Source organism: Cercospora beticola, chromosome 3 (assembly GCF_033473495.1).
Source record: "Cercospora beticola chromosome 3, complete sequence".
NCBI lineage: Eukaryota > Fungi > Ascomycota > Dothideomycetes > Mycosphaerellales > Mycosphaerellaceae > Cercospora > Cercospora beticola.
This window is the reverse complement of record NC_088937.1, coordinates 3,213,188-3,235,114: the sequence shown is the minus strand read 5'-3', so window position 1 is coordinate 3,235,114 and position 21,927 is coordinate 3,213,188. Positions and strand designations below refer to the sequence as shown.

The 21,927-nt window shown below is 51.4% G+C and overlaps 9 protein-coding genes across 9 annotated transcripts; 4 read left to right on the top strand and 5 right to left on the bottom strand.

Moving 5' to 3' along the window:
• Window positions 1-1,903: 1,903 nt before the first annotated feature.
• On the bottom strand, window positions 1,904-4,596 carry RHO25_005254 (uncharacterized protein; the record flags this gene model as incomplete). Its single annotated transcript, XM_023596161.2, has 2 exons — window positions 1,904-4,476; window positions 4,524-4,596. The coding sequence occupies 2 exons, from the start codon at window positions 4,594-4,596 to the stop codon at window positions 1,904-1,906; spliced, it is 2,646 nt and encodes an 881-aa protein (XP_023457640.1).
• Window positions 4,597-5,164: 568 nt separating this feature from the next.
• Window positions 5,165-5,765, bottom strand: RHO25_005253 (uncharacterized protein; the record flags this gene model as incomplete). Its single annotated transcript, XM_023596160.1, has 2 exons — window positions 5,165-5,549; window positions 5,602-5,765. The coding sequence occupies 2 exons, from the start codon at window positions 5,763-5,765 to the stop codon at window positions 5,165-5,167; spliced, it is 549 nt and encodes a 182-aa protein (XP_023457463.1).
• A 2,220-nt stretch (window positions 5,766-7,985) lies between these two features.
• Window positions 7,986-9,038, top strand: RHO25_005252 (uncharacterized protein; the record flags this gene model as incomplete). The annotated part of the gene is made up of 1 exon (XM_023596159.1): window positions 7,986-9,038. One exon carries the CDS (start codon window positions 7,986-7,988, stop codon window positions 9,036-9,038), a length of 1,053 nt encoding a protein of 350 aa, XP_023457641.1.
• A 275-nt stretch (window positions 9,039-9,313) lies between these two features.
• On the bottom strand, window positions 9,314-12,229 carry RHO25_005251 (uncharacterized protein; the record flags this gene model as incomplete). Its single annotated transcript, XM_023596158.2, has 1 exon — window positions 9,314-12,229. The coding sequence occupies one exon, from the start codon at window positions 12,227-12,229 to the stop codon at window positions 9,314-9,316; it is 2,916 nt and encodes a 971-aa protein (XP_023457464.2).
• A 748-nt stretch (window positions 12,230-12,977) lies between these two features.
• RHO25_005250 (uncharacterized protein) lies at window positions 12,978-14,568 on the top strand (the record flags this gene model as incomplete). The annotated part of the gene is made up of 2 exons (XM_023596157.2): window positions 12,978-13,020; window positions 13,364-14,568. The coding sequence occupies 2 exons, from the start codon at window positions 12,978-12,980 to the stop codon at window positions 14,566-14,568; spliced, it is 1,248 nt and encodes a 415-aa protein (XP_023457642.2).
• A 183-nt stretch (window positions 14,569-14,751) lies between these two features.
• Window positions 14,752-16,419, bottom strand: RHO25_005249 (uncharacterized protein; the record flags this gene model as incomplete). Its single annotated transcript, XM_023596156.2, has 2 exons — window positions 14,752-15,605; window positions 15,675-16,419. The coding sequence occupies 2 exons, from the start codon at window positions 16,417-16,419 to the stop codon at window positions 14,752-14,754; spliced, it is 1,599 nt and encodes a 532-aa protein (XP_023457643.1).
• Window positions 16,420-17,562: 1,143 nt separating this feature from the next.
• Window positions 17,563-18,685, top strand: RHO25_005248 (uncharacterized protein; the record flags this gene model as incomplete). Its single annotated transcript, XM_023596155.2, has 2 exons — window positions 17,563-17,578; window positions 17,646-18,685. The coding sequence occupies 2 exons, from the start codon at window positions 17,563-17,565 to the stop codon at window positions 18,683-18,685; spliced, it is 1,056 nt and encodes a 351-aa protein (XP_023457644.1).
• A 555-nt stretch (window positions 18,686-19,240) lies between these two features.
• RHO25_005247 (uncharacterized protein) lies at window positions 19,241-19,832 on the bottom strand (the record flags this gene model as incomplete). Its single annotated transcript, XM_023596154.2, has 2 exons — window positions 19,241-19,500; window positions 19,580-19,832. 2 exons carry the CDS (start codon window positions 19,830-19,832, stop codon window positions 19,241-19,243), a joined length of 513 nt encoding a protein of 170 aa, XP_023457645.1.
• Window positions 19,833-20,466: 634 nt separating this feature from the next.
• Window positions 20,467-21,301, top strand: RHO25_005246 (uncharacterized protein; the record flags this gene model as incomplete). The annotated part of the gene is made up of 2 exons (XM_023596153.2): window positions 20,467-20,469; window positions 20,519-21,301. 2 exons carry the CDS (start codon window positions 20,467-20,469, stop codon window positions 21,299-21,301), a joined length of 786 nt encoding a protein of 261 aa, XP_023457470.1.
• Between the last annotated feature and the right edge of the window lie 626 nt (window positions 21,302-21,927).

Sequence of the window (21,927 nt, the reverse complement as noted above, 5' to 3'; positions counted from 1 at the left end):
CCGTCCTCGGAACCAGCGTGCGCCTATACGACAGCCTAGAATCCCCCTCTCGCTTGGTTGTTGTCTCACTTACATGCTAATCTTTGCCCTAACTCACTACGCGGAGATCAAGCTTGTCCAGAAAGCTCTTCCTAGTATTCGTGGCTGGTTTCACATGCTTACGGTACTTGTCTTGGCGTATTGAGATACACGTGGACCACGCATGGACGCATGGCTCCCCTCACTGCCGCGTGTTGACCATGTTCTAAGCTGGCAATTTTCTGAACATGAAACAGACAACATCGAATACCTTGAAAATCTGGTCGACCTACATGCGCCAAGAAGATGAAGTGTGCACATCAATGTCAGTCCTCAGCTTCGACGATCTCTACAGTCGGGATCTCCTGCGCAAGTCGCCGCCACGACTACTTGGGCTTGGTGGGATCAACAAGATTCGAATGTGCTGTCTGTCCGCTTGATCATCAGCGCAGCATGGTTGTCGGTGAGCAAGAACCCGTGGAGAAAGGAGAATCTCACAGCCAAGACGGGGAGGTTTTGGCATCAGCATCCACAAACCTTCAATTCCTTTGCTACTCTTGGCTTGACAACACACTTCTCCCAACAGCGCAAGTGTGATTACATCACGCCATTGATGTGTAAGCCAAGCTTCATTTCATGTAGATCTGCTCGCTTTTCTCTCAAATCCGCGACTAATCAAAGACGGACCTTGCATTGGGCGCGGCAACCGTCCTGCATTGGCGCTTAACAGTGCCGACTGACATGACTCTATCAGTCGTACAAATGCCTTCCGAAAATAATACGAAACGTTCGTTGTAGCTTCATACTGCACGACAAGCTTCTAGTAAGTTACACAATTGTATTACCATCGAGAGACGGCTCGGACAAACCAGACATGCACGAGCGGATGCGACAAGCCACTGCGCATTCGCATTGTAAACGTGCTCGTTCCCTGCATCAGGGCAGCCAGCCACAAAAGCTCTCAACAATCGCCAAGAACTGCAAAGGAGAAAGTATGAATCGAAATGAGAACAGCATGAAGAAAAAGCCACGGCACGGAGAATCCGGCTCCTGCAGATCCTACGAAAAGAGAAAGCGAGAAGTGAAGGAAAAAAAATAAGTTTAGTCTACGAAACTGTGCGATGACCGAATTTGGAAGTTACCGACTTCTTTCGCACCAAGCACCAAAAAAAAAAAAAAGCGATGTCATTAATTTTACAGTTCAAGTTGCTGATCTTGATCTGCGAGGATCTACAACAGAGAAACCGACGGCATGTCGCTTTAAATTTCAATAAAGCGCCATGCAGTTCGTGCAGAACGGGATGGTCTTGGATTTCCTTTTTAGTCCGGTGCTGGACTTTCGAACAGCGAATGATATGAGCGATTCAGAGGCACGCACATCTTTTGCTCCCGTCTGCTCTGCCTCGATACAGCGTATCGTTGTTCTGTGGTGATTTCTCAGCATCGAAAAAAGTGCAAAAGATGCCGAGAGGGTTTGTGTCAAAGGGCCGATATACCCATCGTGCCATACTGATGATTGATGATCGATGAGTCAACAAGAAGGTGTGGCTGCTTCTGGGCTTCTGCTGCTAGTCGGGAATTGAGACGTGTCAACGTGAAGGGCCAGAACGTGTTGTGTTGGTGTTGTCCGACAACCTGGGAAATGCAATGCAGCTGACGAGGAGATTGTGCAGGGAAAATACCATCATTTTCCATCTGAAGTACCAGAGACTCGGTTGCATGGATACAAGGATTCTCTCTCAATAGAGATAGCATGGAAGATCAGGAAAAGCATCGCATTCATAGTACTCGTCAAGCTCCAGCGCCAAAGCTCATGCGTTTCGCCAGTCAGTGCACTGTGCGCCGTAATTTCAATACACGAACAAAATCTCCTCGTCGAGCATCATCAGATCTTGTACACGATACCACCGCTCAACATGATCTTGTTGCGCTCATTCAGCTCCTCGAGCGCCTTGAGCGCTTCATCATCCTCGAAGCGCGTCTCGCCACTCCTCAATCGCGCATTGACTGCTGCGACCAATGGCTCGACATCTGCAGCATCATTTGCAAACAGTGGCCCATCGATAAGTTGACCGAGAGCAGTCTGGAAAGCCTGCAGTCGTTGAGCAGTAATTGGCTCTCCTGCTGCTTCTTCCTCTTCCTCTTCCTCTTCCTCCTCTTGTGTGGGCTGGGATTCGTCTTGCAGAAGTTGCGAAGCTGGCAACGAGGAAGCCATGCTTGCTTGTGAGCCAGTGGCACCATTTGTCTGTGTCGTACGTCCTGTTCGGGCCGGCGTCGAATTGTACAGATCCTCTTCTTCCTCTTCTTCCTCAGCACCCCCGTTGGTTGGTGCGTGACCATTCGTACCATTCGTGCCGTTAGTACCCCGAGTGCTCCGTCCAGGCGTCCGCGTTGATCTGCTCGCTCTGGGCCTGAGGTTGGTATCGTCATCATTGCTGCTATCAGAGTCATCTGTCGACATCGCATCTGGATCTGGTGATCGTCTGGCACGCTTCCGTCGCTTGCGCTCGTCCTCCACGACTTCTTTGAACAGCGCGAATCTCAGGATTCCCTCCGCAACTTCTGCGTCCTTCTCGTCCACTCTGTTCGATAGACGTGACTTTGCGTGCGCAGTGGCTAGACGGATCAGTGTTTCCAGAGTACGGGCAGTCATTGGAGAAGTCTTGCGTTGATTGCCCTCCATTTCGTCGTTTCGTAGTGCGCTGTACGCAGCAACAATATGGTCCGCGGCACCCTTTGTCAAGATCGGCTTGATACGCTGTTTCGCGTACTGAATGTATTTCTTGATGAAGGGAATGCTCAGAACCTCTCGTCGTTGGTTCGCGCCACGGCCTCGGGTGATTGTTACTCCACTGTGCACCATGGCGTCGAATTTCTCGTAAGGCTGAGTAGTCTTGTTGCTCGTATCACCTTCCTCTTCGAGGCCTACGCCAAGTGTTTGGTTCTGCTGTTCACGGACTGGTGCTCCCTCCTCTGTACCTGGCTGGCGGTATCGATGCATGCGCAGGACATGCTCCGATACTTGACGATCACGTACGTCCTCAATATCATCCGTGACCACAAATAGCAAATCGAAACGCGAGAGCAAGGAATCGGGCAGGGCAATGTTCTTGTGAGGATCCTTGTGAGTGTCGTATTGCCCGTAGATCGGGTTGGCTGCTGCAATGACGGAGCAGCGAGCGTTGAGAGAAGTATGGATGCCAGCCTTTGCGATGGTGACTGTCTGTTGCTCCATGACTTCGTGAATGGCAACGCGATCGACATCAGACATCTTGTCGAACTCGTCAATGCATACCACACCACGATCACCGAGAACCATGGCACCAGCCTCCAGTCGCCTTTCTCCGGTCTCCTTGTCTGAAGTTACAGCTGCGGTCAAACCGACACCAGACGATCCGCGACCGGTTGTGGCAATGGCCAGAGGAGCAGTGTTGAGCACAAATCGGAGCAATTGAGATTTCGCAGTGGATGGATCACCAACCATGAGGATGTTGATGTCACCACGAAGATGTGTGCCATTGTCCAAGTTCTTCTCCATACCACCAAGCAGCATAAGCAATATCGCCTTCTTGATGTAATCGTGTCCGTAGATACTCGGCGCCAGTGATTGCGAAAGCAAGTCGAACACCTTTCGACCCTTCGAGATCTTGTTGATATTTCTGATGTCGCCGTCTGTGATTGTTTGCTGTGCGATACCACCTCCTGACTTTGATGAAAGCAGAATCACATTATTGGCCAGGATCAATGTCTTGAAAGTTGAGCTGCCCTGTCCGGCATTGCGGTTACCCAAAGACCGGTAGATACCAACCAGTTGTATTCTGTCACCGGGCTTCACCCGGTCAACCATATCATCGTCCATGATTACATCCACGCCGCGCGGCAGCTGACCAGCAGGTGCCCGCTCTGGCATCTCTTGTATTGAGATCGTCTGATGATCTCTGTATGTGCAATATCCATATTCTGTGACAAGTGGGTTGCCTTCACCATCTTCTGTGGGGTAGACGCTTGTGCTTGCTGCTCCGTTGGCAGTCATCGTCTGGTCTCGGTATTCGCGGAAGTGGAAAGTCGACTTTCTCTCGTTCCAGTGCACACTCTTGATCACTTTTGGCCGCACGAGTGAGCATTTTGTGACAATGCCCTCCAATGACACCATGTGATTCAGGTATTGCGAGGAAAGCGTTCGCGGGTTACAGGCATATTCGCCGAAGCTGCCAACGTACGCGCAGTAATACATTGCCTCCTCGTCCACCTGCTGTGTTGCTCGGCTGCGCAGTGTCTGCACAATGTCGAAAAGCGCGCGATCGAAGGCTTGCGACCAGTCGAAGGGTTGGTTGAGGAGGCCATCTGCCATCTCTCTGCTGTGCTGCCGGATCTCGTCAATGCTGACTGTCAGGCGTCTTAGGCCTCGATTGAGCATCAATAGAATCTCTGCCTGGTAGCTTCGCGCTCTCGGATCCTCTGTAGACAGTCAGCCAGTGCCTGCTCGCTGCGACGACTCGTCTTACGGGGATCAAGAAAGTCCTGCGCCTGTCGAATGCGATCCCTGACCGCTTCATCGCGAAGCTGGAGGCCATCCATGGCGGCGGTGACTAGGCTGCGTGAGGACCAGAATGCGCTGTTGTACTGGTTTCGGTGTGGGTATCAGATCGTGTAGTCAGAGTTGGGCGCGTTGAGATGTCGTGAAGGGAGATTGGAGAAGTGGGATGCGAGAAACACGAACGCGTCGCGTGTGAAAGTGGTTACAGACGCGCTAGGACACTTCGGGATTGGCGTGTTCTCGCCAGTCTCTGGGGCGCTTCGCATTTCCTACAACAACATGACCAACTTATCACAAGGACTTTCAGCTGAATCGACCAAGGAGAACGCCGATGAAGCCCCAATGCTCAAGCTAGGCGCCTTCTACGGCCTATACATCACCTTGCCGGCATTGGTGACCTTGAACACGAGTCTCCGAATGAAAATTAAGAAATGGAAGACAGTATCGTTCCAAGCAGTGGACGAGACGCCATGCTGCTCTACATTGTGCATGCTTCCTTCGTACTAGACATTACGTGCTGCGTTTAGCAGTCTTTGCTCTCTCATCGCTCATCACTTCATTAACATTACCACATCCATGCTCTCAGTCCTCTGTGCTGACATGCTCATCTCATGCACCTTCAAGCTTGCCAACCCTGGCTTTTCTTTCCTTCCTCTCCAAGTCCACAGCTCTAGCAGCAAAGCTCAGCTGCACAAGCGTCAATAATGCTGCCACACTTCCGGTCGAGACTCGGCTGTAGAACAGGCCATCCCCATACACATCGATCCCATTGACGGCGTAGTCGTACATGTAGAGATCCAGGATACCTCCAGTATCGGGACTCCACTCCGTGACACCCCACATCAGAAGAACCCATATCCAGACTCCGAAGGCGATTAGAGACCAAATGATCGAAACAACCGGGCTCAGCCAACCGCGCATGTGCAAGACAAAATCGATCACCGCAGCGAGCATAGTCGCCATGGGAAAGCCGGCAGCGTAAAAGTAAAGTTCGCTGCGTATTGGTCAGCTGAGAATATTCAATGAAACCTCGACAATCTCCTTACGCTGTCGAGATCCTGCTGTAGTATGGTGAATCCCCGATCGGAGCATTTGCAAAACGTGCTGTGAATGCACAGCCGATTGCCCATGTTACGAGAGACATCAGGAAAATCGCCACCAACACCCATCGTATGCCCGAGGACCAACCACGCCAGCGAGTGTCCGCCATGATGCCTGCTCAATTCGATAATTGGTGTCTGTTCCGGTTCTGAGCAATGAGCCTGTTTAGGTAGTTAAGGAAAGTTGAGAGCGCTGGCAACGGAGTACAGGCAGCGTTACGCCCTATGTTACTATATCTGGGTCAAGCACTCTGAAGCAAAGTAGGCGAGATCGAATGTCAATTGGTGCAACAAACAAAGCACAGCCTCATGCAGTAAGCTGGGCGTACATCACAGAATGCCACTTGAGGCAGAAGATCGCTCTTTGCCAAGCACATTCCGGAAGAGCAATCCTTCGGCGATGCTCAAACCAGACACAATTGAGAGCTGATAGACATTCTAACAGATGCGCGTGATGAATTCTCGCTGGTACGTGAGATCACAGCACATAGCTCCGAAAATTTACTGCTACTCTGCTATGCGACAGCACGCGCGGGTTGCGCCCACTCAGTAACAATACGAAAACGGAACAGGAACTGTTCTGACTCTCAAAGGATCGCCATTCAATGCAGCGTGTTTCATCCACTACAGTATACGGCAGAGCCCTGAGATCGTTGATGATCCGCATGGCTCCAGGAGACAGAGGAAGAGGCGCAGCTCAGGCACAGCATTTGACGGCGAACATTCAACGGCTACCTTCTGGTACCAAAAAAAGACAAAGCCCTACAGTCTCCAGAACATGAGCCCTCAAAGGAGAACGATTGTGGTGTCGCAAGATCGCAAGCTTGAGCGGATACCACTCGGTCCGTCAACCTCACGCAAAAGGCAAAAAAAAGAAACGTATCACGACGTTGGCAGGATTCGCTGGATGACAGTTAGCATCCATTATCCTGAACTACAATTCTGAGAATTGAACGTACAACCTACGCCCCCGAAGGGAATTGATATCGAATACGACTGTAGGAACAGCCCTTTCGAGTCAATCGCAGTAACCACTTTGCTACAACGCCTGAGATGTGAAGGAGTAAATTTTAGCTGTATATGAAGACTACGTTCATTTTCCGCTGGTCCGAACAGGTGCAGGAGGCCCCTTCTGATCATCCATACGCTCAGAAGGGAGTATCTATACGACGTTGAGAACCGTCTTCTTCGATTCCGTGTCCAGGACTCTTACGACCACGCTGGCTGCGCTACCGCTCTGGCCGCGGAAGAGCCATGAATCGTGTGGTGCCAGATCTTCAGAATTCTTGGCATATGTGGAGACGTGAACTTCCTACGCGGTCGTGCTCAGTTGCAAGGCCTTGCAGCTTCTTCGATACGTTGTTAAAATGCAGGAAGCTACATATTGGTCTTGCATGATGTCTACCTGCTTTCCTTTCTGCGCAGGTTCGTAATTTCCTCGAGTATGAATTGGCAGGGTCGAAGTCTGCGCCGTCAATTTCCAAGCAAATTTGATAGCCAAATTGAACAAGTGAGCGGCCAGTGCTATTCACACTCGATCCATTTTCGTCTGTCTCAACTGCGCAACGAAGCCTCACTAACAAAATGCACGCTCGAACCGCGACGAAAGGGGTCACAACCCGCTGACTTACTATGGCAGAGCGAAATCCAGATGTGTTATGTCGCGTGCGACGGCGATCACTGGGTTATCGTCTCAGCCGATAAAGATCCGACTTGACAATGCTAAGGCTCTCGAGGTTGCCGCGTGCACACGAGCGGTGCGTCCCAGTTGCTGGCAAGACTCTGTAGGTGAATCACCGCATTCGGAACTTCAGATGGCAGCTTGATGTAGTACCGGCCGCCACGTTGAGGAGATGCCAGCAGGACCATGGTCAACTTGAACCAGAAGCTCGACAACGAGCCATCGAGCTTCATAAAACCAATTATTCCCCTGGACATCTGGCCCCATATACGAGTGACTTCATTGCAGACATTTTCTCGCCATGCAATCCAACCGCACAGGAGCGCAGTGTCCCCTAGCTTCGGACATGAAGTTCCTGGCTTGATGAAAGTGCACAATTGGCAAGCGCCAGCATGGTATTCCATCATTGACACACCGATAGCAGATCTCATCCAATGCCAGGAGTCTCGAGCACCATTACAGCATGCCGTGTCGGATCCGTGGACGCTTCCGCACACCTGACACATATTTTCGTGGAGCTCCGATAGTCCCGGACCGGCCGCCATAGAACCCAACGCGTATACTCGGCTTAGAAGTCATAGATGTCTGAGTAACACGAATCAGCTTCACAAATTTCAACCGCCATCACAAAAAGAGTGCGACGTTCAAGATGCCTGAAATCATCGAGCCTCAAGTGATCAAGTACAGTTTCCTTGACGATTACAGCGAAGGCGCACATCCACAACTTCTAAATGCATTAATTGCCAGCAATGATGCCCAGCAGAGCGGATATGGCAACGATGAGTACAGCGCAGAGGCAAGAACACATATCAGAAGACATCTGAGAAACGACGATGTGGGGGTCTTTTTCGTACCTTCTGGGACAAGTGCCAACGCCATCTCCATCGCAGCTTGTCTTCGACCACACGAAAGTGTCATCGCGCCTTCGACTGGCCACATTGTCACACGCGAAACAGGAGCTGTAGAATCCGCCGGTCACAAAATCATCAATGTCATCCCAGAAGCAGGCAAACTCACTCCAGCTCTCATCAAGAAAGCATTGGCTGAAAATTGGCATTATCCTCACATGGCCAAGCCTCGATTGGTATACATTTCCAACGCAACAGAAATTGGAACAATCTACACAAAGGACGAATTTAAAGCCATCAAACAATTATGCGAGCAACACGACTTACTTCTCTTCGTTGATGGAGCTCGTATCGGAACCGCACTAGCCAGCGACAAGAATGACATGAGCTGGAACGACGTCCTGGAATTGACCGATATTTTCTGGATCGGAGGCACAAAGAACGGAGCACTTCTCGGCGAAGCCATCGTGGTCAAAGATAAAGCGCTAGCTCGAGATTTCGAGTTTTATGTCAAACAACATGGGTCACTCCTAGCGAAGGGCAGAATCATGGGCGCTCAATTCGCGGAGCTGTTTCGTGAAGACTTATATTTTCAATTGGCCCGACAGGCCAATGTGGCTGCGAATAAATTGTCCAAATCTATTACTGATGCTGGCTATACTCTGCTGGCAGAGACAGAGACCAACCAAGTTTTTGCAATCCTGCCGAGGCCATTGGTGGAGAAACTGCGCAAGGATTTTTCGTTCTATTTGTGGGAGACTAGAGGCGAGGATTGGGTTGTAGTGCGATTGCTTACGACTTGGGCGACGGATGGGTCGCAGTTGACGAAATTTGGGAATGCTTTGCTTGCTTAGGCCATCATCTTGAACAAGATCGAAATATAAACATAGAATGTGTGCTAGTCTGCACTCTGAGACTCTTGATTCGTGCAGGCCGATTGAGCTGTTTTTGTTTTCGAGCGAATGGCTCACAAACCGTGGCCAACAGTAGGTGTAGTTAGAGGCAATTGTGCAATTCATCTCTGATCATAATCTATGTCTACATTGAGATACAAATTTTCAGCCAGCCATTCATCGTCAGTATACACAGCCATTTCTGTCGTCACACATGAAGCCGTGATGATCTATGTCTATCCCTTTGTTTCTTCTGCTGCTCCCTCCTCGTTCCGCGAGGTACCCATTTTCGTCATCACGTAGCCTATTCTCTGCCCGACATCACGAATGACATTTCGCAAAGCGGCGTCATCGATCGCTGCATCAAGGATACTCATCGTGGAGGTATCACCCTCGTTGCTGGTATCCTCGTCATCTTCATCCCAGCCCTTGCGGCGCGCTGGCTCCTCTCCTCTCGTCAAAGATGTGTCGAGGTGAGTGTACTGCATGAGACTCAGCATCTTCGCCTTGCCTTCAGAGTCGCGACTTTCTCGAGCATTGCGCAGAATCTCGGCCTCCTGAGCATCCCGATCAACATTTCCCAAAGTCGTAGTGCATTTCTTTGGCACGTAGACTTCCTCTTGGTCACTGTCCTCCAGATGTAGCACCTCGATCTCGCCACCACTCAACTTAGCAAGATCATTCCTGCCGACTTGCTCTGCAACTTCGTCCTCGACAGCTTCTGAGAACGGCAGACCATTCTGTTCGCATTGACAACCGAGCAAGCGATGCGTTTGGCAATCATCCTCTTCGTCGAAAGAGAACAGGTCGCGCAGGTCATTTTGTGTGAAGTTGCTAGCGGCGTCTTTCCCGTCCACAATACTGTCTGCGAGACCTGTCTTGGTGATTTGGCGCTGAAAGATCTTCTCGTCCATGACACCCTGAGTTACGAAGCGATAAATATAACACGGCTTCTTCTGTCCATCGCGGTGAATGCGAGCCATGGCTTGCAAATCGTGTGCCGGATTCCAGTCAGAGTCGTACATGATCAACCGCGAGGCGCCGACGAGGTTCAGACCAGTACCACCGGACTTCGCCGACAGTAGAAATATGTAGACTTTGCTCGGTGGAGTGTTGTTGAATCGGTCGATCAGATCCTGGCGCTTCGATTGAGCTACACTGCCATCCAGGCGAACATACCCCATACCAAGGGATGTGACCAATGTAGCCAACATGTCCATGGTCTCTGTGTAGTGACTGACCAGAACAACTTTGTCATCCGACTCGTTTCTGATTTTGACCAATAGCTCGTCGAGCACTAAGAGCTTTGCACTTGTGCCTGGAGTGGTCAACAGTTGAGGAGGTACACCCTCTACAAGGTCGTTGCGCTTGATCTCGCCCGACTTGGTCCTCTGCTGCAAGAGCGTCGGACTGTTACAGAGTTTCTTCAGAGCTGTGATTCCTTCCAAGCCACCGGCACCTGCACGCAGCGCGGACGCGACAGCCTGGGTGCCAATGATATGGCGATAGATCTTACGCTGGGTTTCGGTCGGCTTGCAGAAGATCACGTACTCTGTCTTGGGTGGCAGGTACTTGGACAGAATTTCAGCCGTACGACGCAAGATGAACTTCCCAGTGATCCCGGCCAGCTCGGCACTTCGGGCCTCGCCTTTCTCTAGATCATTCTTCGCTGCTCCTGGTTGCCGTGATTTGACGATAGGATTTTCGAATTCCCGCTTGAAGGTCGTGTATTTGCTCAAGATGTTAGGATTGACGAAGTCGACCATCGTGTGAAACTCGGCCAAGTCATTCTGCACTGGGGTCCCACTCAGAATCACGCGACGCTCAGTGCTGAGAGTCTTGATCGCAGATGCTGCTTTGTTTGTGCTTGACTTGAGTCGATGGCCCTCGTCGCAAATGACAATGTCGATGCCCGAGGCTCCTTGGAGCTCCTTCTGGACTTTCGTGAGTTTCTCGTAGCCGATGATCATCACTTGGTATGCCCTGCCTCTAGTGAAATCTGTGAGTCTCATCTTGTTGTTCTCTACCATGTATACGCCAACACGGTCGTTTCCGAGCCATTTCCGGAACTCTTTCCTCCAGTTATTCACCAGCGTGACTGGACACACTATCAATGCCTTCTTGATGACAGGAGGTTCCTCGAAAATCGGGTTCTGCTTTAGCAGCGTCCACAGCAATGCAATCGTCTGAAGCGTCTTGCCGAGACCCATCTCATCTGCAAGAATTGCGCCTTCCCCGTCGTAGTCCTTCATACCCATGACGCATTCATACATGAACTGGACGCCTTGACGCTGGTGTGGACGCAGATGGCGTGTCAGGATCGGGTCCACCACAACATCAACGATCTGCTTGCCCTTTGGGACTTTACTTGGTCGTTGCATTACCAGCGAATCTGAGTCAATGGCGTGGCGAGGAGTCGGGACTTTTGCGTTCTTGACTGGAGCCAGGACATGGTTCTGAATGAGCGGTGCCTTGAAAGCTGCTCTGCTTGCCGTACTGTTGGGTGGAGGCTTGAGCGAAGTCTTCTTCTGCGTGAGGGCGAGCTTCTTAAACTTCGCCTGTTCTTTTGCCGAGACGCGACTGGTGCCATCGATCTCCTTCAGTGAAGGCGTTGGTGCACTCTTAGTACCCTTTGCGTTGCCCAGAAAGACGCGGCCGGAAATGTAATCATCTCTGGAAATCATGGATTCAACCTCCACGTCTTTGCCACCGATGGACAATTCCGATCCTACCATGAGCGGGCCTTTACAGGTGCCCCGGCCGAAGTCTTTGCCATCAATGTTCTGTAACCTAGCCTGGGTGCCTTTGACCGATAGCACGCCGTCACCATCCCAGGTTTTGTTCTTCTTCATGGTGAACTTTCGCCACACCACGACGAAGAACTGCTCCTGCACTGGCTCCGAGCTGGAATTTGGCTGAGAAGACCCATTTGGAACTGGGACTAGAGGACTGCGAAAAGAAGGCGACTGAAACTTCTGAGAAGGCTCGGGTTTCTTGAGCACTTTCGCTGCAGCGATGGTCGTCTGGGCTCGCTCCTCTTCATCTTCGCTGATGCGCCGTCTCTTGGCTGGAGGCGATTGGCTGAAGTGCTGAGACGCATTTGTCGTGGTCTGTGGCCGGTTGTAGATGGTCGGCGGCTTGAAGGGCTTCATGATGCCGACGTTCATGGGTAAGATCTAACTAAGTCATCATGAAGTTGAAGTCATGGCGAAGATAGACGCGTCACGAAACGCGCCTGCAACGCGGTCAAGCGCGATTGCACGTGACTTAGCAAACGTGGAAGACACCATGGAGCTTTTCTGGAACATTGTACTATCTTCTACTTCGATAATCAATATCCTTGATCTGCCTCGCAATGGACAATGGCGTCGATCTGTGCGACGGCGTGAGGCGGCAATGATGGAACCATGGCCACCTCAGGCAGGATTCAGGAACACACACTGCCTTCGATCCGATCCCTGCGCTGCCGAGCAGCGGTCTCAGGCTCATCCAATTATCGCTCCTCTTTTCCGCTCCTAACATTCTACCAAAGGCCTATGCATCTTGCTCTTTCTCTCCTCCTCGATTTTCGATACTGTTCCAAGACCTGTCGAGACAGTGCTGGAACAGATCTCTTCACCCCCAAGGTCATCGTGTGAAGACGAATCCGGAGGGCGTCCGCACTGTGTGGGCGTGCGGGAAAGCAAAAGGGAGCTGACTTCGGACGTCGGGTCTGCGAGCTGCCGTTGGAGGTATGTCCAAGGCTGAGTAGAGCTCAGGCTTCACAACGATCGCTCCCACAGCCGCCGCTTACGATCTCTCGCATCGGTTTTCTGTCCTCGCGGTCGTCTGCCCGACTTCGTCGTTGGGGACGTGGGTGGAGTAGCGTGCAATGATTGATACTTTCAGCAGAGAACGACCATGTCCAGTAACACTGCAAGCCCGGCACGTGGGCGCCAATCGAGTAAGTGATCGTGTGCTTCTTTCTTCAGCCCGCAGATCCTCTATGCGCACCACGATCTTGGCGCAGGCTGTCTCTGTCAGCCTTGTTCAGAACGCCAGTCGGACTGCTTCGGATCCTGTCCCTCACATTCGTTCCTCATTGTACTATTCTTTTCGGGCCGGCAGGCTGCGCTCTGTCATCATGTCCTTCGATTCTCCCGCCCTCTTCTCGCTCCTCTTCCTCCTCGATTTCTATTCCCACCCCCGCAGGCCGGTTGCAGTCATGCTGCGAAAGAGGACCGTGTTAGCATCGACAGTGCTGTCAGTCATTGTATTGTATTACAGCTTACGCTTCATGCCTTCAGGAGAGGCGAAAGTGCATCAGATACCATTGAAAGAGATCAAGAACATTACAACGAGCGCGAAGCCGTTCTTTGCTCCACCGCTGCGGACGGCTGGGAGGCAAATCGTCGACGCAAATGGCGAGAGGGTGAAGCTGGCTTCGATCAATTGGTATGGCGCCAGCGACATCTACTTCGTGCCAGGAGGGCTCGACTTCCGGCATAGAGATGAGATCGCAACAACGATCAAGAAGATGGGGTTCAACTCTGTACGGTTCCCCTATTCCGATCAGATGGTGATCGAGAATCCGGTGATCCCGCCTGAATTCCTCTCGGCCAACCTGGATCTGCTCGACGACTACGATCTCGGTCACAACGACGGCCTGAAACGAAGCGCGGACGAGCTCGACGGTCCACGAGCATTGGATGTATACAACGCCTGCGTCAAATCCATGACTGATGCTGGCTTGATCGTGATCCCTAATGATCACATCACCAATGCCCACTGGTGCGACGGCATGAACCTCTGCGATTCCAGCTGGAAAAATGACCAATACGGCCCCATCTGCAAAATCAAGCAAACTACCGAGAGCTGGATCGACCATTGGAAAACAATCATGCAACCCTTCATCTCTAACCCCTTAGTAATCGGCGCAGATCTCCGAAACGAGCCCCGAGGAATCTGGGGAACAATGAGCTGGAGTTCTTGGGCCGACGCAGCAGAAAAAGCCAGCGAAGCACTTCTAACATTGAACCCTGACTGGCTCATGTTTGTCGAAGGCGTCTCCTCAGCCAACGACTGCTCGGGAGCCAGAAACCGCCCCATAAAACTCTCCATCCCTGACCGAGTCGTCTACAGCTCCCACGTATATTCCTGGTCTGGGTGGGGTCATATTCCATCCGTACCCTATGGAAAACGGCCTTATCCTTCTTTCCAAGAGGACATGATTAATAACTGGGCTTTTCTGCTTGAAGATAATATTGCACCTGTTTGGGTTGGAGAATTCGGTGCTCCGCATCATGCTGATGAGCAATCTTTGCACTATTGGAAGAATTTGATGACGATACTTAGAGAAACTGACGCTGACTGGGGGTACTGGGCGCTGAATCCGCGGAAGCCTGAGGGCTATGATAATGAGACTTATGGATTATTGAGAGATGATTGGGAAACGGTGATAGAGGATTATCGGATGAGGGATTTGAGAGAATTGATGAAGCCTTTACGATGATGGGTTTGGATGGTCCTTGAAACGACTAGAACGAAGCATGTAAGAGGTCACATCGCTCTGTAATTTTGATCTATCAAAAGTTCTTCATTATTCGTAGAAGTCTTCAATCCAACGCCAGTTACCGGGTATCATTCTAGAAGGCCGCCCATTCCCATGATGCAAAATTACTCCGTCCATGTCCGATCACTCAACCTCTTTTCCTTGATCAACTCGATCCCTCATATCCTTCCCCCAAACAGCCACAGCCCAAGTCCCCAACGCCGCAACCGCAACAAACGCCGCCGAAATCGTACTAAACCACCCAACACCAATCGCATCAATAATCGGCAAAACAGCAGCCGACCCAGCAGCACCAAGCAAATACCGACTAAAATAATTCCCTGCCACAACCTCACTACTCCGACTCTGCATCACATCCAAACAATAAGTATTCAACGAAGGGAAACAAAACAACTGCGCCACACCCTGCAAAAACATGGCAATGACCGGTAATGCGATCCCACCGACTTTCTTCTCGATACTCCAGCCATAAACGATCATCGAAGCGGGGATCACGATGCCCATGGCGGGAAGACAAGAGTGTAGACGATCTTCGGCGACGCGGGTGCCGCGTTTCTTCATGTATCGTTTCACCACGGCATCGGCCCAGCGTCCTCCGAAGAATGTACCGGTTAAGTATCCGCAGCCAGGAGCGATGTAGAAGAGTCCCGATTGGATTGGGGAGCTCAAATTGAAGCGTGGGTTGAGCACTTGTCGGATTGGTGTGAGGAGACTGTACATGTTCCAGACCAAGCTCGCGCTTGCGACGGCGACGATGACGAGGTTGGGGTACTTGAAGAGGATGACGACGCGGGCGGGATTGATCCATTTCCAGAGTTGTTTGGCTTGTTGGGATTTGGGCAGGCCATTGAGTTCGTCCGAGCGCTTCTTGTGGATGGTTTCAGGGAGGAAGAAGATGATAAGAACGGAGGAGAGGCCGGCTAGAGCTGTTTGGAGCCAGAAGATGGCTCGCCAGGTGACGAAGTTGACGATGATGCCTGTTGAAGAAGGGATATGTCAGTCATCATGCAAGGCATGGATGCGTCCTAAGGATGATGAAGTCTTACCTCCAATGAATGGACCAAATGCAGGACCAATGAGCGTCCCACTCATAAACCAAGAATAAGCAGTGCCTCTCTCCACTGGTCTATAGATATCGCCGATTGCAGTCCCGCCAATGATCAAGAATGCCGTGCCTTGAAAGGCTGTGAGCATACGAAAGACGAAGTAAGATCCGAGATCGGGGGCTAGTGCTGATCCTGCACTGAATGCTGTGAATGTTACGGCCGCCCATGCCAAAGTCCACTTCCTGCCGTAAGTTTGTCCCATCGGCCCCCAGAACAGTGGGCTGAGACCCATGAACAGCATATACAATGCGTTAGAGATGTTGAAGATGGATGCTGTCGTATCGTATGTGCTCGCAACTTCTGGAGAAGCAGCCAAGATGCTGGTGGAGCTGATGGGAGCTAAGAAGGAGGAGAAGCTCAGAATGGCTACGATTGAGATCTTTTTCCATTTGGAGAACTTGTCGTATATTTCGTCTCCTTCCTCGTAGAACTCTTGGTCGTGGGCAGGATGCGCATCATGGGTGGACATATGTGACCTCGTGTGCTGTAATTGCATGCTCGGGCGTTGGCTCTCGAGATCCGTCTCTCCATGTCCTCCTTCATGCTTCGGCCTTGAGGCTGTAAACTTCTTCTCATCGGCGGAGTCGTGTACAGAATGTGAATCGTCCTTGATAGACTCTGCTCTGGTCTCATGTTCTTCCTCGACCGCCTCTGTGGGATGCTGCTTCTCGATGTGGTCCTTCATAGTCAGAGCATGGGAAGTTGGATGACTTTGAATCGATACAGAAATTTTGCAACAAAGAGGAAGAGAAAAATATCTGACTCAACTTGGAATATACGACACAGACTCAACTTCGGTCACAACTGACCGAATATCTGCTGCGCATCACAGTCAACGGCAGAATACATGCACAGGGCGCCAGGATGCGTCGGCCGATAGCCATCTATCACAATCAGAGAGCGTATAGCGTGCACTCATCTGCCCGCCGAAATCGCTGAAGCAGAAGAAAGCCATTGATGGCCGCGTATCGTTGGCTAGCGTGCATAGAGTCGATTGAGCGAAGTCGGCTTGGGCGTAATGGAGATAAACGGGTACGAAGATTGGTTCACCTGTTGCTCATAGTGCAGAATGTGCCGTGGCGGTGGCCTTTTTGATTTGCTCGAATGCTGTCTTGGAAGCGGAAAATATGCGTCCTTTTCCTTTTCCGCAGTCAAGAATTTGAGGCGTGGTGCCGACTTCCGATCTGGATCTTTCCATCTTATCTTGTCGCCATTAACGGGCCAAGCGTGCACGCGTGGTCTGCAGTCAGCGATGTTAGTCTCTTAGCTGGCTTAAATCATTCTATGACATGGCGCAGCTCTCAGCGAGCAGAGCAGTTTGTCAATCTTTGCTGACATGGCTTGCTGGATCGTGTAGCGACACAGGCGTCTGGAAGGCCACAGAATCGATGCCAGGAGGGAGAGTTGATGAGACGCCTGATGGAAAGAGAGCGTTGTGCTGAACGTTCATCGTCTCCGCGAAATGGAGCAGCATACCGGACGTGATGGAGTGAAGTAAGCAGTGTCGACTGCCTGTCCCTACGCTCAGGCGTGAGCGTTTAGGTGTCTGTGCCTCAGGCAGGGGCTGCCACGGAATCCACTGCTGGCGCGAACTCTACTCTGGAGTGCCGCGGTATCATGGGACAGCGAAGGCGAGTGGAGAATCCTTGTTGTACATGCATTCGCTCTGTTGCACGCGATGGTCTCGTTTGCTGCCCGCCCATCTCCATCATGCGCTGAAGTCGACGACGGGCGAATCGCCATCACTCATCCGCGCGCCATCCTGCCATCCACCGCCCGTTCGTGATCGGACCCGCGGGGCCATCGCCGCTGCGATAGAATAATCAACATGGCCGACTCTGTGGGTACGCATTCGTCTTTCTTTGTCTGCGCCGGCCAAAGGGACGCATCATTTGACATTGCTATGCTTAGACCGAGTCTTTGGCCATGCCCTCAACACCGTCAACCGCATTCGACCGGGCTCGCAAAAGCCGCCATCATCCGATCGACTCGCACTTTATGGCCTGTACAAGCAATCGATGGAGGGTGATGTCTGCCTCATATCCGACCGACCCACGTCGCCCGGCCCTGGCTTGACCACAGACGCATTGAAGAAAGAGCAAGAGAAGTGGGATGCATGGAAAGCAAACGAAGGCCTCGGCCGAACCGAGGCCAAGCGTCGATATATTGAAAAGCTGATAGACACGATGCACAAGTACGCCTCGACTACTCCCGAGGCTCGCGAGCTGGTTGAGGAGCTTGAATTTGTATGGGACCAGATCAAAAATAATTCTCAACCTTCCAGCTCCGAGCACTCCTCACCTCTGCAGACTATTGAGCGCAGAGACTATATGCATTCGGGAAGCTCTGGTGAGAATGGCGCAGGGAGATCTGAAGCCGCAGCTATGAGTGGGGGACGAGATCGGGTGAAAGGGCTCACCATGCTGGCCCCTCAGTCAGAGGTTGATGAAGATGATCTCGCGGACGAGGAAAGGGAAGAATTTGTCGATGCGCCAGTGTCACAAATCGACGAAGGCGACCTGCAGCACGCCTCTGAATCCGGCGGAGAACCAGAGAACGATCGCTTTCGTGCCCCTCGCTCTCCATCCTCACCGGCCGACAATCGATGGCGGAAGCGGATTGAGTCCTCCCTGATAAAGCTTACGACTGAAGTCGCAGCCCTGCGAGAGCAACTCGAGGCCAGACGCTTTTTCAGCTATCAGCGAAAACACAGTTGGTGGGGTTGGGTATTGAGATTGAGCTGGTGGGCTGTCCAGCTCTTCGTCGCCGACGCCATTATCCTGTGGATCGTCATTCTTTATATGCGTCGCAAGAAGGATCGCAGACTGGAGACCGCCATCCGCGTCTTGCTTGGTGATGCCGTTGCCCAAGCTCAGAGTGCTGTGCGGGATGCAAAGATGCCAACATTGCCCAGTATCACCAGAGGGCGAGCGAAATCGCCCAAGGGCTGAAGCGCATACGTCTGTGCACGACATCGAACGAATAAGTGGGTACTGAATTTGTGCATCAACATCACACCGAGAGTATCTCAACTCCGAATCCACCACATTCGTGAGCTATCCACGATTTACATCTCAGCCGCACACCCTGGCCCTTGCATGTTCATTCCAGCCAGCACGCGAAAGACATCATTTGGCAAACCGAGAAGGCTCATTTGGTGCCATATCATTACAGCCGTCCTGGAGCATCATTTTGGAATACCATCTACCTGCTTGACAGAATACACGCTGCATATCGCACAGCGTCTGCGTTCCCTCGCGCGCTACCAATGCGATGGACTTGATCAGCATCAGAGATTTTAATCCTTGCGGGATCTTACATCCGGCCCCGTACTTCACTCAAAAGAAGTATATCGACCAAGACATTGAGTTACTCGCAACGTGGCAGGTCGGGGCCTTCTTGCAAACGAATGCTTGGATAAACAAAAGCGCCAAATTTGTACAATACAAACGTTTTTGTCGATTCATGTATATCCTTGAAATGTCAATAGACAACTACCAGATAATCTATGCCTGGCTTTTCTCACTCTCAGGAGGCCCAATGTCATACTTGGGCGGCATATCCTTCATGAACGTGACTTCCTTGATCGTAAGCTTCTTCACATCACTATCCTTCAGCATTCTGACATTCAATCCATATCGAAGTGGAGCTCCCATCTTCTCCATCAAACCTCTAATATCAGCTCCGAGAGCACTTCCGCATTTCTTACAGAACCATAATGGTGCAGTTTGACCGCTTGTTAGGTATTCTGCGCGATGTTCCAGACCTGTGATGCATCAGCGCTATACACACCCACCAACCTCAATCATCAAAGCCAATGAAGAAGAAGAGGTGGATAATCATACCTTGTGTAAACTCCACATTCTCAACCAAAGGATGAACAGTAAGATACCCGACTCTTTCACAATACGAACAATTGCAAGACATGACGGGGTACACTCCTTTGCCTTCTGCTTCGGATTCGAAGATTGGAGGCGAGAGTTTCATGTTGTAGCGGATTGCGCCACAGTGGCAGTGGAGGGCGTAGGAGCCCCATATTCCGGTTTCTTGTGGCCATGGTGGTTCTGGTGGGAGGGTTGGGTTTTGTTGGTCTGTCATGCTTTGAAGGTGTGCGTGGAAGCCGCGGGTTGGCTTGGGTGGGTTGATGGCGATAGTATTGTGAGGCAGGCGGAGTTCGTCAATCAGGTGGCGCTTTTATGTTTGTTTGTGTATCGTGCCATTATTTTCAGCTGAAGGATTGTGGCCCTGCTTGCTGGAGCCTGCCGTGCGCTTGGAAGCTACGCGGAGACATTTTGTGTAACGGAAGGAACTAGAATGAGAATATGTTTCCGAAGTGGCATTGGGAAGACGAGAGTTGGGCAATCGTTGCTTTTTGTGAGACTGGCGTCTCACGTTGTTGGAGAAAGCTCATGAAGAGAGCAATGCACAGCTGATAAAGGTGTCATCAATATGGAAGTGACGATGGAAGTGGTCGAGCCTCCCCGAGTTGTGGCCAAAACCGTCACCACATGTGGATGTGGAGAACCTCGAACTCCGAGAGCAAATCAGCCACAAGTCAACGCGAATATTTACACGGAGTTCATCCGCAGGCATCGAAGCGAGATCTTGGGATATGCTAGCACAGTATGTACTTTGACTGATTGCAAAAGCCTCATTGCGGCGAAGCACGATGACATTGTCTGTTCCAACCCCGACTTGGCAGGACGCAGATACCTCGCGGTAGCCGCGGACAATGGTAGGTATATAGGCATTCTATTACCACTCCATTTGTTGAGCATTTTCAGACTTCCAATCGATCACAATCCCAGACCTTCACAGACAATAGGAAACCAGACCACAAGCCAGTCGCCATCAGAAAAAGTCACACCTCTGCAAACATGCCAGTCCAACTCCTCCCGATGCCTCAGTCCGAGTGGGATATCTACTACGACGTCTGTGCCGCAGCTTTCCGACCTGGATTCATGAGTTTGTTATTTCCCGACGGAATGAGCGACAAGGCCAAAGAGATGATGGTTTCTGAAATGAGGCGAGGCGCAGACAGATATCCTGGGCGCATCAGTGTTTTCAAGGTAGTCGACACGGACCTACCAGACGATGACCCGTTTCAGAAAGTCATTGGAGTCAGTCAGTGGAAGCTTTTCGACAAGGAACGAACCGAGGAAGACTTTAGAAGAGAAGAGGAAGCAAGCAAGCGAGATGTTGAGCAGTATGGTGTCCCGCCCGGCATGAATACGACCTTTTACGAGGACTTTGCAAATGTGGCTTCGCAGTATAAGAAGAAGCATCTTGGAAGCAAGCCATATCTCCTGTTGCAAGTCTTGGCTACGCGACCAGACCAAGGACGGAAGGGCGTGGGAGCGCTGTCCATGAAGTGGGGATGTGATAAGGCAGATCAATTGGGCATTCCGGCTTATTTGGAGGGCTCGCCGATGGGCCAAGGCCTCTACCGGAAATGGGGATTTGAGGATGTGGATGTGCTGCCGTTTGATGCGAGGAAATATGGGTTCCACGACGAGCTACGGCATATGTGTATGAAGCGGCAACCGAAGGAGGATGCCAGTTCGTGAGCACGACAGAAGATGGTGTCTCGAGGCGGAGTGTAGCGCAGCATGTCTCCTCTCAGGCTGCGATCTCTGGCATTCTCTTTGGGCCCTCAGATCTGTCAAAGTGTGAGTTCGCGGTCTTGATGCATGAGCGTTTGATCTTAGGCACAGCTCTGGAGTTAGGCTAAGACCAATGTACTGTAATTCTCGGTCGTGGGTGGCTGGATCGGAACTGCACAAATAATTGTAGATTCGTATGCCATAGGGTTCACAGAGTACATGGCTCTCAATCTCAACAGGTCTTAATGGTGCGGAACTTCTTCGCTCTCTTGACCGCCAAGAATGATCCCAGCAAGGCGTTGACTTCACCAGTTGGACGCACAATGTGTTATGGACATGGCGAGACACAGACGCCCACAGATTTGGCATGAGCAACCTGCAAACTGCGGTGCGGTCGTGCGAGACGCTCGAAAAAGGATTCTCACAATGGCAGATCGATCTAGGGTGACAGATCCTCTCCTTTCTGGACAGATCTCTGCCTGCCGAGTTGACAACACGTAGGTGAGGTTCCTGGCTAAGTCCTAGATAGGCCGTCCGGGCGAGATCAGGCATCTACTTTTCGCAGCTGGTAGAATTCTCGCCTGTTTGAC